Here is a 15,625-nt window from a genome sequence, read left to right as displayed (position 1 = left end):
TATTATATGATTAATTTTCCTAATCCCCATAATCATAAATAGAATTATTTAATGTTCTTTAACTTAAAGGATAGTTAATCTTGACTGTCGCCATCAGGTGGAGTGAGAGACATCTAGGAGCTGTTGGTATGTCTGTGAGGGTGTTTCCAGACAGGATCAGCAAGTAGAATGATAACTCAGAGGGATAGACAAGCTCTGGATGTGAGCAGCACTGCCCGATAGACTTGAGGCCTGGCAAGCATAAGCGTGGAGAACAAGCTGCATTCCTCCTGAGTCTACGCTGCTGCCATCATTCGTGGACAACAGACTCCAACTTCTTCAGCCACACTGACGTCTCTCCAGAGACCCCAGGCCTTCACACCGCTTTTTCTCAGGGGCTTCTGGTGTCTTGAACGAGGCAGTGACTGTACTATCTGCCTCTATCCAACAGATAACCACTGTTGGACTAATGAGCCTCCTATCATCAAATCTAATAAATCCTTTTATAATTACACACATATATACATATTTATCCATAAATATATATAGATATAATTGTTTTTCTAAAGAACTCTAGTACAAAAAATACTTTATAATTTATAATCAAATTTCTGATATTTTTGAATCCATTATGTTAACTAAAAGGCAATAAAAACTTTAATAAATATGTCTATGATTTAAAAAGCTTCCTGCAGCAGTTAAATATATATCTTAGTGATAATGAGCTTGCCTACAATTTACACAGACCTGATTTTTATAACTAGGACATTATTTTGCTAAGATATAGTAGTTTGATCTGAACCCAACACATTACTGCAAAGTGTTAAATAAAAAGCACACTAGCGTTTAAAGACAGCTTCCTTGGAGTGTGCAGACAGCACCTTTATCATCAATAAGAACACAAACAAGGTCAGGTATGGCATTCTATACAAGCCAACTGGCTTTCCGGTGTTCTCCTAGGCAGTGATCAGGAAACTGGCTACATAATGGTCTTAAAATTAAGTATTTGAGGACAAAGGAGGATCTACTAAGCTTAGAGCACCTGATTTATAAATATTAGAGAGCATAGACACTTGAAGCAGCAGTTCTCAACTGTACAGTCATAACAGTAAGAAATTACAGCTATGAAGTAGCAATAAAATAATTTAGTGACTGGGGGTTACCACAGCATAAGGAACTGTATTGAAGGATCACAGCACTATGACGGTTGACTATGAATCATTGACTTAACAGGGCAGAGAAGTAACTCAGAATTTGCCTTATGTGAGAGGACCTAGTTTTAATCCACAGGACCATCAAAGAATAATAAAAAGCCAGCATTTTTATAACTTACTTTCCCACATGCTCGGCAGTGGTGTCGACGTTTTGTGAAAGTGAATTTGACTTGGCAATTCATACAGTTTGGAGCTTCTGAATCAGGAACCCAAGTAGGTTGTTTCTGGCCCAAAACCAAGCCTTCTTTGCAAATGTTTTCAGGCAGAGAATCCTTGTTTGCAGATACAAAGCTGGATCCACCTTCAAAATTACTTTCTATGTCAATGTAATTGGAATTGAAGCTAGCCTGGGAATCAGGTATATGGTCGACAGAGCAAACAGATGCAGCAACAGCATTTGCTATGCTTGCCTCACCTTCTGGAACATCTGGAACATCTGGCTTATTCAGTTCCTTTGAACTCCTTGGTCCTGGTGGAAGGCTAAGCAGCTGCTTAGGTCTGGCCCCTCCAACAGCTTGGGTGTTAATACTGGGCACTGGCAACTCATTCACTACGTCAGACTTACTGGTAGACATCCCTCTTTCAGTTGGAACTGTGCTTTCTCCTACAGAAAGACCACCATTTACTTCGGTGTTTTCTTTATCAATAGTTTCACAAATCTCAACACCTCCATTTTCGCCAGCAGCTCCTGCCTCAGCATTGAAACACGTATTGCCCACATTTTCATCCTTTAATCCTGTCACATCTATCTGGTTCAGCTGAGACTGTGGATCACTTACGCTTTCTTCAAAAGACATTGTGTTAGGGTTCTGAAGACACTGTTCATGCAGGAAAGCATCCAGTTCAGCATCACTAATCAGTGTGCCACTTCTCACGCTTCCATCAATATTAAAGTAATCTAACTCCTGCCCGTCCATGTCACTGCTGGCAAAGGGGAGGCCTTCACATCCGTCAGGAGACTCTGGAGCATTTGAAGCACAGAGTGCCATTTGAGACTCTGCAGCTGAGGAAGAGCTGGTATCCTCAGGGTATTCCAAAGATTCACCACTGATTACCATCTGCTCAGGTTCAAACTTTCCATCCACTTTCTTTTCAGTTACTTGCTGAAGAAATATGCTCTTACACTTTTCCTTTTTCAAAAGATCTGTCTCCCCGTCTAAAACAGCACTCTTCTGTATTTCTTCAGGTACAGTCATTACATCATCTTTCTGATCTTCAGACTCTTCAGGAGGTAAACAATCACCATGCACATCATTGTCAATTAACGGTTCACACAAAAACCCAGATGATGAGAGACAGGACAGGGAAGAGGGTGCACCTTCCTCTGAAACACGTGAAGATGGAGAGGAAACCTGGACTATATCATCATTATCTTTAAGGTCTACATTTCTTGAGTCTTCTTTTACAGACTGCTTCATGAATACAGCAGTCTTGTTTTCCAGAAAGGAAGGGCCAGGTAACTTGAAATTTTCATCTTTTGAATCTGTGTCACTTAGACATATCCCTTCATTTTTTGGAAGATTACAAGGCAAAGCAATTGTCTTACCTCCTTTTTCTGAACACTCTGTATTTATGACTGCCACACCTACTCCCTCTTCTGCTAAAGAGCCATCACCTTTTAAAGACTCACACGGTAGCCTCTTATACTGTGGGTTATCTTTGGCATTAGATGTTTCAGAATTTTGTTCAGTCAAAGCAAATGACATGTCAAAATCAATTGTTTCTAACTCATTAGGGATCTTTTCATCCTTTAAATTTTCTGTTCCACTATATTTACAAGAATCAGAAAGTGCTGTGTCTACTTTCACATCCAATTCTTTAATCCTACTAAAATCTCTGCTTTGTGGGCTGGAGTAATTCTGTTTTTCTCCAACAGCAACACTACCATGGTCGACTGAAGAAACAGTGAGAATATCTGAAACTGAAGACGAATCCAATGCGATTAAAGCATCTACACTGGACTTAGAATCATCTGACAATAACTTTTTAATGTCTTCTTCACTACTGGTGGCATGCACTAAGTTACCCATGTCACTTATCAGGTCACAGACAGGCTTACTACATCTTCTCATACATGAAGGCTGGATCTCGTCTGAAGCACTAGCATCTACAGAAGACAGAAGATCGAGTCCCGTCACATTTTTTTCATTCTGTCTAGAAGTTAACCCCTCGCGCGCCTTCTCATTTGTTTCACAGCGCGTTTCTGGTGAGATACAACCACCAACACATCTTTGGTCCTTTGGCAAGAGGAAAGTTAACTGTGGAGAAGCCAACTCTGAAGAAACTGAACAGTGGTTAGAAACATATACATTCTGTGCATCTTGGAGATAATCTTGTTTATCTAGTGAAAAATAGAAACACAAAGTTATTCAGAAGACCCAAATCAAGTAAAGATTACAAAAATATGCTTTCTAGAACTTTTAATCAACTTTTTATTTGCCCTTAACTATTCTAGTTTTTACTTAATACAGTCGTAAGATGACAGAAATGTACTGGGCGATGGTGGCGCACGCCTTTAATCCCAGCATTTGAGAGGCAGAGGCAGGCGGATCTCTGTGAGTTTGAGGCCAGCCTGGTCTACAGAGTAAGTTCCAGGACAGGCTCTAAAGCTACACAGAAAAATCCTGTCTCGGGAAAAAGAAAATGGCAGAAATGCTGTCAATAACTTAGCTACATTATAAACCAAACCGAAAAGGCTGATAAGCTATCTTATCTTTAGCTACTTTTGTTCTGTCATTGTCCTGATTGGCTTTTTGTGAACTTGGCACCAGCCAGAGTCATCTGGGAAGAGGAACCTCAATTAAGAAAATGCCTCCACCATATGGCCTATAGGCTAGTCTGTGGAGCATTGCCTTGATTAATGGGTACATGTGAGAGGGTTCAGCCCACTGTGGTGGGGCGACTCCTGGCCAGGTGGTTCTGGGCTAAGGAACAAGTCACTTGGCGGCACTCCTCCACGGGCTCTGCTTCAGTTCCTGCCTTGAGTTCCTACCCTGACTTCCCTTCATGGTGGACTGACTATATACTGTAAGGTGAAGCAAACCCTTTCCTCCTCAAGTCACTTTTGGTCATGGTATTTATCAAAGCAACAGAAATCTGGCTAGTATAGCTCTCCCGTTTCCTAACTTCATTCTGAGAAAATATCTCTTACAGTAATGACATCATAACTTAAAGAGTTCTACCAAATTGCTTTGATCTTCCTTATAGAGATTTTCTTCTAAGTTTGTATCTACACAATAACTTTTATTTCTGGCTATTAATCCTACTGGTATAAGAATAAACTAATATGTTATAATGAAATAGACAAACTTTTTAAAGAATACAACAATGTGACCAAGATTGAAATAAAATTTTGTTAAAGGGACATTTTAGATTCTAGTGGCAAAGTAGAAAAACCAACAAACCTGGGTTCTGTTCAAAATCATCAAGAAGTTTGTCCAGGTCACTGACAGCTGCTTTGAAGTAACTGTCCATTCTACCTGTAGGCTCACTCAGAATTTAATTCCTGTATGTCTAGAAAAGAAAAAGTACAATATTATATTTAATTTTCTACCAGGCAAATATTATGCTATCTATTCTGTGCCAATATAACTATCCAAGTAGAAACAAAAAATAAAGTTAAAGCTGAGCGCTATGGCTCACACCTTTAATCCTAGCACTCAGAAGGTGGAGGCAGGCAGATCTCTGTTTGAAGCCAGCCTGGTCTACAAAGTGTGTTCCAGGACAGCCAAGAGTGTTATACAGAGAAATCCTGCCTTGAAAAACCTAATTAATTAATTAATTAAAAATAAGTAAAATTAAATTACTTTAATTTTAAAATAATTAATTTACTAAAATTAAATGAAATTACTTCTTTTCCATAACACAGTTAGGAAATGCTCTCTTCATGAGAGTGACAAGAAAGCCAACTTCTAAACACAACCTCGGCACACAAGCTACTGCGTGAGAGTGTCCTGCATGCACATAAGTGTGCAAGTGAAGACCAGAGGGACAGGGCACATCTTCCTCTGTCACGCTCTAGTCATTGCCTTAAGACAGGGTCTCTCGCTGACTAGAAGCCCATCATTTCAGCCAAGTGGGCTGGCCAGCGAGCTCTGAGGAGCTACCTGTCCCACAATGTTGGGGTCACAGGTATACACAGCCATGTCTGGCTTTACTATGGCTTCAATAACTTCAAACTCATGTCCTAACCCTGCATGACATGCAGTCTTTCTCACTGACTGGACTTCTCTCCAATCCAGTATTATGAACTTTAAAACACTTATCTAAATAATTCACAAGTCAAAGAATAATTAACAATGAAATGTTACAAATACTTAAATGTTAAAAGTCAAGTAATATATACTATATACAAACAAAAACAGCACAGAAAACTAAAATGAGCTTTATGAAAAGATCTGTGAGTAGCTAATGCAGAAACCAAATGAGCTGAAAACATGGCAAGACTCTACAGTGACCAACATCAGAAGGAAAGAACCCAAGCTAAGGGGTTCTTCCTCACTGAAATGGGATGAGTGAACATCAAAACAATGAAGAATACACAGAACTGAAAACAAATCAAATAAAACTTAAAAACCAAGCAATCACAACATTATGTTAAGCTCAAAACCAAAGAACCCCACCTACGGGAGGGCTGCTAGGGTAATAGTAATCTGAAAATTAATGAATTAAGGAAAATTAGCAGAGAATTAATCCTTAACTTATTTACAGAATACACTTCCAGGTAATACATAGTTACCAAGAGAACACTCTTTATGTAAGAATTCCAGTAAAAATATGCAGAAGGATTTAAACTTTTAAGAAAATCTTTTCATAGCTCCTAGCACAATAAGTGGACTGAGCAATTGTTACCAACAAATGTTAAAACTTTAGAGGAAAAGTCTGCCGGGAACTCATGAGGCTAGGACTGGTGAGCAACTGCAATGCAGTCATCAGTTTTACCATCAGTCACGTGGAAGAACACCAGCACACAGAACATGGGCCTGAACCTAATCAAACCTGAACACTAACTGTCTGCAGGAAATCCAATCATCTAAAGACAGCTAAATGACATTTTTAAAAAGTAACTATGTAAATCAACTCAGAAAGTAGAAGACTATGTTCTTCAAGCTGTCTATCGTGTATGACTAGTTTGTTTTTAAAAAAAACTTCCAAAGTGTTGCCAACTATCATTTTGTAGAGCAAAGTAAAGCTTTGCAAATTTTGTAAGAATACATATAAACAAAGGTATAGGATAATTAAAAACATTCAAATCTTGCCTGGAATAGAGAATGAACAGGAGTGAGATAAAGTTGTTTTGAGAACTGGTTATGACTGAAAGACATAAACTGAGGCTCAGATGACTCAGAAGTGCAGAGCGCAATGAGAGATTTCGCCTAAACAAAGCACAGAGAAACGAGGAGCAGATGAATATAAAACAGAAGCTCAGAAATCCAACAACAGAGTGAGAATAGAGTTCCACAGGGGAAAGCAGTATGGGAACATTTCCTTTGAAGGCAAATGCCAGGAATTTTTTTCAGAGTTCATGAAAAATCGAACAAATAAAAAATGATACTTCATATCACAATAAAACAGAAATTTACACTTTTAAGTACATTACAGAGAAAAAACAAAAATGCAAACAGAAATGGTCATTTCAGAGTTTTAAGTATCCTCACAACAAGCTTAAACAAAGGTACACTTCAGAAGTATTTTCAATAAACATATGAGCTGGGCGGTGGTGGCGCACGCCTTTAATCCCAGCACTCGGGAGGCAGAGGCAGGCAGATCTCTGTGAGTTCGAGGCCAGCCTGGTCTACAAGAGCTAGTTCCAGGACAGGCACCAAAAGCTACAGAGAAACCTTGTCTCAAAAAAAAAAAAAAAAAACCAAACAAACAAAAAACCCAAACATATGACACATCCCAATTCAATAAAGCCTGTTAGCTCTTGTTTCCAACATGCACAGAAATGTACACTAAAACACAGATATTAAGCCAATGAAAGGGAGTAGGGGGGAGAAACAATGCAGGAACTAAGAAAACAGCAAAGCATATTCTGAGAGAAAGAAGCATCCACGCAACTGTGAAACAGGAAAACAAAACCATAAGGAAGGAACATAAGGGGAACAACAGCTGATCATAAGTCAACGGCAGAAATCTTAGGGGCTGGAGGGACCCAGTAAAAACAGCTCTTTCATCAGATACAGTAACAGGATTAACTGAATTTATTAAAAAGAAAGCAAACTTGAAATCAACAGTTTAAACTTCCAATTTGGGAAACTATATTGGAAAACCAGCTTACCCTAAATGAGAAGAAAAATGAAAACTAAAGAGTGCTGGGTCTATAGGTATAGACCACCTTACCTGCACTCACGTGTGCATTGTGGTGTACTCACAGTGCTTTGCTCTTTCTGAAAATTGTTTATATTTTTTTAGATTTTTGACAGGGTCTCATCTAGCCCAGCATGCCTTTAACATTCTAGATAGATAGATAGATAGATAGATAGATAGATAGATAGATAGATACATACATACATACATACATACATACATACATACATACATAGACATAGATATATATCCCCAAGGATGACCTTGAACTCCTGACCCTCTTGCCGCCACTTCTCCAATGCTTCTGCTACAGGTATACATCACCATTTGGAAGAGAATGCATTGAGTGACTTCATTCACAATTACCAAAAAAGCAACAACCATGTGTCTTTGATTGCCACACGAATGATATTAATATTAATAATATTAATGAAATGTGCTAACCAAGCCACAAAAGCATAGGAATTATCTCTAAACGCATACTGCTAAATAGAAAAATCTATACTCACTCTATGATCCCATCACATATCATTCTGGGAAAGTAAGACTATAGAGATAATGAACATGCCAGTGATTGCCAATGGTCTGGAGGGTTAGAGAGGGCTGGATCCAGTAGATGTTTCATGGGAATGAAGCTATTGTGTGATACTGCAATGGCTAACCCAGCGAAAAGGCGCTGGACATACCCATAGAACTTTACACTACAAAGAACACACCACAATGTACACAATGACATTTACTAGCCAGGAATTGTGGCTCACGCCTATAATCCTAGCACTAGGGACTGAATTATAGCAGCAGGATTGCAGCATATTCAAGGTCTGGCTAGGCTGCACAGTAAGTTCTAGGCCAGGGCTATAGAGTAAGACCTGACAAAAACCAAAAGATCTTTAAGGTAAGGGATCCCAGAATGAAATGCTGATGCCACTACTGGAACGGAGGGAAAGGGGAAAGGTACTGCCTTTTGGAAGTGCTTAACAGCAAAAGGAACACAAGCACAGGACTCTTCCATTTCCTATAGCAACTACTCACTTTATGTCCTCGTAGGGTATTATAGAAGTTACCTCATTTATTGTTTAAACACCCAAAGGACAGGGCCTGGTACTTTGTTCACTCATATATTCAGTGTCTTTTTTCACATTTTTTTGTTATTTTACATGTATAGGTGATTTGCCTATGAGTATGTCTGTGTACCACATGAATAATTGAAGCGGTATCAGATCCCCTGGAATTGGAGTTATAGGCAGTTGTGAGCCACACATGTGCTGGGAATTGAGCCCAGGTCCTCTTAAATAGTATCCAACACTCTTAACTGATGAGACATCTCTCTAAACCTGATATTCAGTGTCCTTATCAGTACCCATCACATAAAGTGTGTTGTTGAGTAAATATAAAGGTTTCTAGAGAGAAGTAGCAGAACTGGTTATCATTCCAGCATTATACTTCTCAACAGTAACACCAGAACAAAGAACACTGGAGCCATGCCTCTAAAATTCTAGAAGTAACAACTGATGCTATCAACCAAGTGTGATGGTTGGAATATCGACTAGATATACCTAAACGTGTGGTCTACAAATATGATGGAGACTCCAAGAAAGATAAAAACTTGAGCCTAGGAAACAAACTATTCCATGAGAGAGAGACAAATGGAATTCATATGAGATATAAAACAGTAGCCCAGGAAAACTGCTATATTGCAGGACCAGAGACAGAAGCTAGGCACCACACATCTGATGAGAGAGACTGCAAAGTAAAGACATTATTGTATACATTTGAACCTACTCATACGTGAATATCATATCTTGTCTGAGCGGTTAAAATCCCAAAGAATATAAACTACACATTAAAAATATAATGCATGGTGGCACACACTTTTAGTTCCAGCACTCAGGAAGCAGAGGCAGGTAGAGCTCGGAATTCAAAGCCAGACTGATCAACAGAGTGAGTTCCAGGACAGTCAGGGTTACACAAGGGTTAAAGTGTATATAAAATACATTCATAAAGATGCATGAGAGGATGAGAGGTAGATACAAAAAAAAATAAGGTCACTTGTAACTCTAGGAAAGCAGTAATTATATAATGATATAAACACAAAGTAGCTCAAAGTTAACAAGTAACTAGCTAGAGAATACCAGGGAAAGAATGTGCATTGCAGTGGTCAAAGAGAGGAGTGGAAGCAGCAAATCTAACTCTTATAAACTATGACACAAAATGGTTCCCAAACTAGAACAGGGTGGGAGTGAGGAGGGTAGATAACTAGATAGCTAAATATGCTACTTAAATATCTGGCAGCTAAAAAAAATCTGAAGTCACTGGCAGTCAAGCAGCCTGTCGCGGTTTTGTGAGAGAATTGGTCTTTACTGCCCTACAGTATCTACATCTAGTAACAAATTAACTCCATTCGTGGGCATGTAAAGTATTATTATTATTTGTATTATCCATGGAAGGATTGGGAAATAGTTGCTGAAACCATTTTCTATGGTCTATGACTCACGGAGGGAGCCTAGACTAAGATGGTTTCTCTGGAGAGTAGAATTCTGAGTAAGAACAACAAGAAAGGGTAACTGGGCTTTTCATTATACATCTTTAGTATCATTTAAACAAAAGAGTAAAGGAACTCTGAATACAGAATGTATTAAAACAAACAAACAAACAAAAAACTACTACCAGCTGGGTGGTGGTGGCGGCACACACCTAGCACTTAAGAGGCATAGGCAGGGAATCTGAGTTTGAGGTCAGCCTGGTCTACAGCGTGAGTCCAGGACAGCCAGGGCTACTCAGAGAAACCCTGTCTCAAAAATCAAAACCAAACAAACAAATTAAAAACTATCACCAAAAGTTCTAAAAACAGATTCTCATTAGTAAAATCTAGAGGGTTTTTTTTTAAAAAAACAAACAAACAAACAAACCAAAGACTGCATTAAAGAACATCTATTTACAGAGCATCTCAACATAGTAACACACTGCTAAGCATTATATTATTTGAAGTGGAAAAAGTACAGGAAACTATAATTCAACAATTTGTAAAAGGTATGACAATGCAAATACTTTACATTGATACTTTTTAACACGAAGTACTACTAAGGTGTGGATTTACTCATTTCAACGAAATAGAAAGTACTTTTGGTCTAGCAATCTAATATAAATAGAAGAAACAAACAAAATGTACAATATACTCTATATTTTAAAGTTTATGTGAAGCACTGACAAGACTGTTTTTAAATCTCCTGTACATGAGAATGAGCTGCTTGTTTACTTTCATTTATTTATCTGTGTGGGTGTGGAGGTCAGCTGAAAACTTTCAGAAGTGGAATAATTCTGTCCTTCCATCATGTGTCCTGGAAGCAAACGCCTCAGGCTGTCAGACTGTGGCTGCACGAACCTTTACCCACCATTTTGCCCATCCAACGAAGACTCGAGATATTTTCATTAACTTAGCCATTTATATACTCTCAGATTTCCAAAAAATTTTTTTATAATACTCACTTTAAAAAATGGTTTTAAAAGTCTCTTCACGGTTTTAAAAAATTGGTAGTAACAGGGAAGAGTAATAAGAAAAAAGTAATACTAAAATTGCTAAGGTGAGATACGATGAGGACATGAGGATGAGAAGAAACAAAAAGCAGTTAAAGGATCTGAACTTTTGGAGACTGACGCAAAGGAGAAGGCTGGAACTAACAAGAGGCGCCCACTGTGGGTGACCGGCTAGACCAATGGAGATGCACTGACTATCACAGGTAATTCAAGACGAGCAGGAAGAAGCGAGACACTTTGAACTCCACGTCAAGTACCTGGAGACCATCCTGGGGGAGATGTCCAAGAGGCTGTTGAATGTAAGGACCTGGAATGCAGAGAAGAGTCTGAGACAGAGATTTGAAAACTGGCAAATATAGCTGTTAAAGGAAGTGACCTAGGAAAAGAATACAAGAGTATAGGAGTCTATTAGACAACTAATGATCCCCCAAACCTACTGGGATAAAACTATGCCCTGGGTTACACAGGCTTCTGTAGAAAATATCCAATATGCAGTGTTGAAGGAAAGAAAATTACAAAACTCTGCACAATATAAAACTATTCTCTACAAATAAGTTAAGATATTATTAGCAAGGGGAAATATGGAGAAATAAACACCAAACAAAATCTAGCACAGGTATTTATGTGAGTCTTTCAGAGATAAAGAGTTTTTAAAAAGAAAAAGGCATACACTTTTGTAAACAAGGTAGAAAAGGATAAAATTTATTTTCCTTAAAAGTGATATAATGCAGCCTTACACTATAAAACATCTGTTAGAAGGCACTTGGACACAAGACTGTAAGTGGGTAAAACAAATTATATGGAAAAACAATAATATGATCATTAAAAAGTTTAATGTACATTAAATAATTAAGATTTAAAAACACCATGGGTTGCTTACTAAGTTTAAACAAAGTTTCTTTAATATAATAAAGCACTTGATGTTGGCGAGGTGTGAGGTTTAAGAAAGAATCTCAACTACTACTGACAGAAAGTGATATTGCCTCTCAGGCAATAGATGCAACAATATGTAGAAACGGTCTGGGGGAGATTCCAATTCTCTCTTTAAATTCATGAAAATAACTCAAAACTACTGAAAAATATGCAGACACTTTGTCAATCATTAGGTGAAATAAATTCAAATAAATGACATGGGAACACAACAGAAAATTATGAAAATCATCCAAATTAATTACTATGTCTATCACAATACAAAGGGGTGGGGGGCGGGGAGTCTATGACCTAGCCATTCAACCTGCAGAAAAACACCAGCACCTGTGCCCCGGAACACAAACTTTGAATGCTGCAAAGTTTGCAAGTGAGAAGCACAAGATAATAGGTTATTTAATAGAAGAAATATTAAATCAGTTTTGTCATGCTTCCAGACCATCACTTTTCTAATCATGTAACTACGCGAAGACAGATTTTCTTCCTGTACCTTAATCTAAACAAGTCAGCGCACCAGGACAAACTAAGAAATACAAGAATTCAGCTGTCTTCTATGACTCCAGATATTAAAGTAACTTGCCTCCAGGTAAAACGATACCACCTGGCCCCTAAATTTAATTTTGGAAAGATAGTTGATTTTTAATCGAGATACTTAGCAAGTACAGTAATGTTCTTCTATCTAGCTTTATTTTGGGGATAGTAATTTACTGTGTACACCAGGATAGTCTGTAGTTCAATCCTCCTGCCTCTCTACAGTTACTTGCTGGGATTATAGTCATGATCCACCATGCTTCATTATAATACTATTTTCAGGTGAATACATGAAAAAAAGAATTTTCTGAGTTTTAATTTCCGAAATGAACAATTATTTTTTTCCTCAACATTTTTCAACTGTCATTGTTCTCAATCATAGGGGTACTATGTGTAACACAGTATTATGACTGGGGATAAAAGAAGTTTAGTTTTATCTGCGAGGTAGCTACTTCAAAAGATGCTTTTGCTTATATGTGTATAGTAAAAGGATGATCGGTATATGTGTAATGCTTTTAAAAACATGGGAAGGCCAAGCAACCTGATCCTTAAGTTTAAAATGCTACGAGGGCAAAAAGGACAAAGAAAAATGTCAAAATGTTCAGCGGCTGGTTACTTTTGCATGCTAGAACGCTATTATTCCTTATTCCTTGCTGTAATTTTAAAACAGCTTACCACTAAATATGTAGTTTAATACCCAAGAGAGAGAGTGAGAGAAAAAGAAGTTAGGTGAAAAATCAGAGTTCTACTGAATCAAACCACTAAACTTTTGCCAACTCAAGAAACGCCAAACTCAGATAAGTAAACGACTGAACCGGATGACATGACATCACTAAATTATTCACTGAACAAAAAGATGAACGTAATGTTAAATTCACGGGCCGGCTTTCTGACCTGTCCAACCAAGAACATGGGTCTAAAGTGTAGTCATTTGCAATCACGGTCGTACAAACAGGCTAACGGCTAAAAGTCAGGCCATCTCTTCAGAGGCACTAAAGAAAAGGCAGCGGGAGAGGACACTGGTGCATCCCTGCGACGGAGGCCACGGAGGCGGCGGCGGCGACAAGCGGCGGCGGACTCGCGGGGGCCAGTGCACTCCGGGCCGGGCCTCCGGTGGGGTCGGGTATCCCGGCTGCACAGCGCCCAGGGCGGCCGGCGGGTCCCCGAGGAAGGCAAGGCCCGGCCGTCAAAGCCCGGTGAGCCCGCGGCCACCCCGCCCCTCCGCCTGCAGGACGCTGAGGAGAGGCCGGCGGCGGCTCCGGGGCGCTTACCTCCCCACACCCTGCCGTGTTCTCGGGGACTCGTCGCGACGCCGCAGTGAGGCGTGAAGAGAGACCCGATCACGACACCCGGGGCTGCGCGACGCCGACCCAGTGCCCGTCCCCTGCCGACCCAGCAGAGCGGCGCGCAGGCGCAGAGAGGGTTCCCAGCTGCCACGCCCCCTCCGGGAGGCTAGGCGTCTGCGCATGCGCGCTGCTCGGGTCCGAGCTGGCGCGCCGGAAGTGCCTGAGTGGCTCTGCTGCAGGTTTGAATGTTGTCTATGCGTCGTGGTCCACAGGACTGTGTGCCCCTGGGCTCGCGGGGAGACTCGAGCCGCAGCGTAGCTCCGGTTTACACCGCCACACCAGCGGCTCACACCGTGTCTCGCCCCCGGCAGCTCCCAGAAGTCGTCCCCGCGACCGAGCGGACCCGGCCGGCGCCTCTGACCGCGCCCTGCCCTTTGGCTGTACTTCTGCATCGCCATCCGGTTGTGGCCTTTAGAGCTGCTGCTGTCTAAAAAACAGAAGCCAGCTGACATCTCCGAAGGAGAAGCGGACACTACTGCCTGCTTCGGCCTTCGTTATTTTCACCCCAAGTTTTCTAAAGTTCAAAGTGGAAGAAGAGAAAACTGGGATCTGGACCTACTCGGGGACAGCTGGCGAGCCTCTGCTTTCAAGATTGCGTTATCGCTGTGATTTGCTTTCAGAGACTTTACATCCTCAATCGGCAATTTGCAGCTGTAGTCTTTGATCCTTCAGAGATTTTGATTCTCCAGTTTTCGTTTTCCTAAACTCTTGAGATGGAATTGTATGATTTTAGCTCAAGTAAATCTTTTGGTTGCGTGATAAGATTTATATGTTCTATGACTGATAATGCATAAGAGATGTCTTGCTTACATTACCTAATTAATTTTAAGAATAATTCCACAAAATACAGTGTGTTCTGTCTCTTTAAGAGATATGCCACGCCCACTCCCTCCCCGTTCAACTGAGGCAGGCAGATCTTCCTACCTGCTTGCTACCTGAGTCTCATCCCCCTTTTCCATCTCTCTCTCCCTCCTTCTCTCCTTCCCCTCTTCCCCCCTCCCTCCTCCTCCCATGGTCTCATGGCCTACCTATTACCCCACTGCCTGCCGCCGCTCGGGAGACCTGTAGCGTTTCTGCAGTATTTTAATTAATCCATTTCAGTATGACTTTTCTCTAATTCTCTACTTTGAACACTGTTCACTGATAAAATGGGTCCCTCGCCTTTTCGGAACCTCAATTCAGAATCAGGAACCCATTTATACAAATTCATATTAGGGGCAAAGTATAAAGTATAGCATAAAGACCAAAAAGAGACATTTAAAAATAAATAAAACATCAGGACTTAATAGTGTATGCACATCAATTCACAAAATTGCATTAATTACTACCACATTTTATTCATATTCAAACTCAAATTAACAAAGACAGAAGTAGTGTATTCTCTATAAACCCGATTTACCAATTTGCTTAACTTATGGATGAATGCCATTAATGAAAATGATGCAGATACTCTCATACGCTGGTTTGGATATAAGTTAAGAAAAATTTCGCATATAAAGTAGATCTTTTGAAAGTTGTCAAATCCTATCAAGGACCTTACAAATTTTATATGACCTAATTAAATGATTTCCCATTTGAAAATATCTAAAGATGTACTTTAGAACAGAGATATTTGTATGCAAAAATACTTAGCATAGCTTTTTAATTGACAAGATGAGATGACTTAAGTGTTTGCCATGCAAGTCTGAGACCTAAGTTTGAATCCTCAGACCCGGCTTAGTAGCCAGGTGCAGTGGCACAGGTTTAATCCTTACACCTGTAAGGGGAAGGGAGGTGAAGACAGGA

At 39.9% G+C, this 15,625-nt stretch overlaps 1 protein-coding gene across 3 annotated transcripts in view; it reads right to left on the bottom strand.

Annotated features, from left to right (window-relative positions):
• The window catches only part of Zfyve16 (zinc finger FYVE-type containing 16), a 48,377-nt gene extending 34,487 nt beyond the window's left edge, over nt 1-13,890 (bottom strand). Inside the window, exons 1-4 of one of the 3 annotated variants that reach the window (XM_057789565.1) lie at nt 13,766-13,890; nt 11,294-11,343; nt 4,598-4,706; nt 1,313-3,534 (exon numbers count right to left, since the gene is read on the bottom strand). In XM_057789565.1, coding sequence (XP_057645548.1) covers nt 1,313-3,534; nt 4,598-4,667 — 2,292 coding nt within the window. In that variant the 5' untranslated portion in view covers nt 4,668-4,706; nt 11,294-11,343; nt 13,766-13,890. Of the gene's footprint in view, nt 1-1,312; nt 3,535-4,597; nt 4,707-11,181; nt 11,344-13,765 lie in introns of those variants that run through there. The other 2 variants (XM_057789566.1, XM_057789567.1) reach the window with 2 other exon arrangements.
• Between the last annotated feature and the right edge of the window lie 1,735 nt (nt 13,891-15,625).

This window comes from Chionomys nivalis, chromosome 15, assembly GCF_950005125.1.
Source record: "Chionomys nivalis chromosome 15, mChiNiv1.1, whole genome shotgun sequence".
In the NCBI taxonomy this organism is placed as follows: domain Eukaryota; kingdom Metazoa; phylum Chordata; class Mammalia; order Rodentia; family Cricetidae; genus Chionomys; species Chionomys nivalis.
This window is presented reverse-complemented; position numbering and strand designations above follow the sequence as displayed.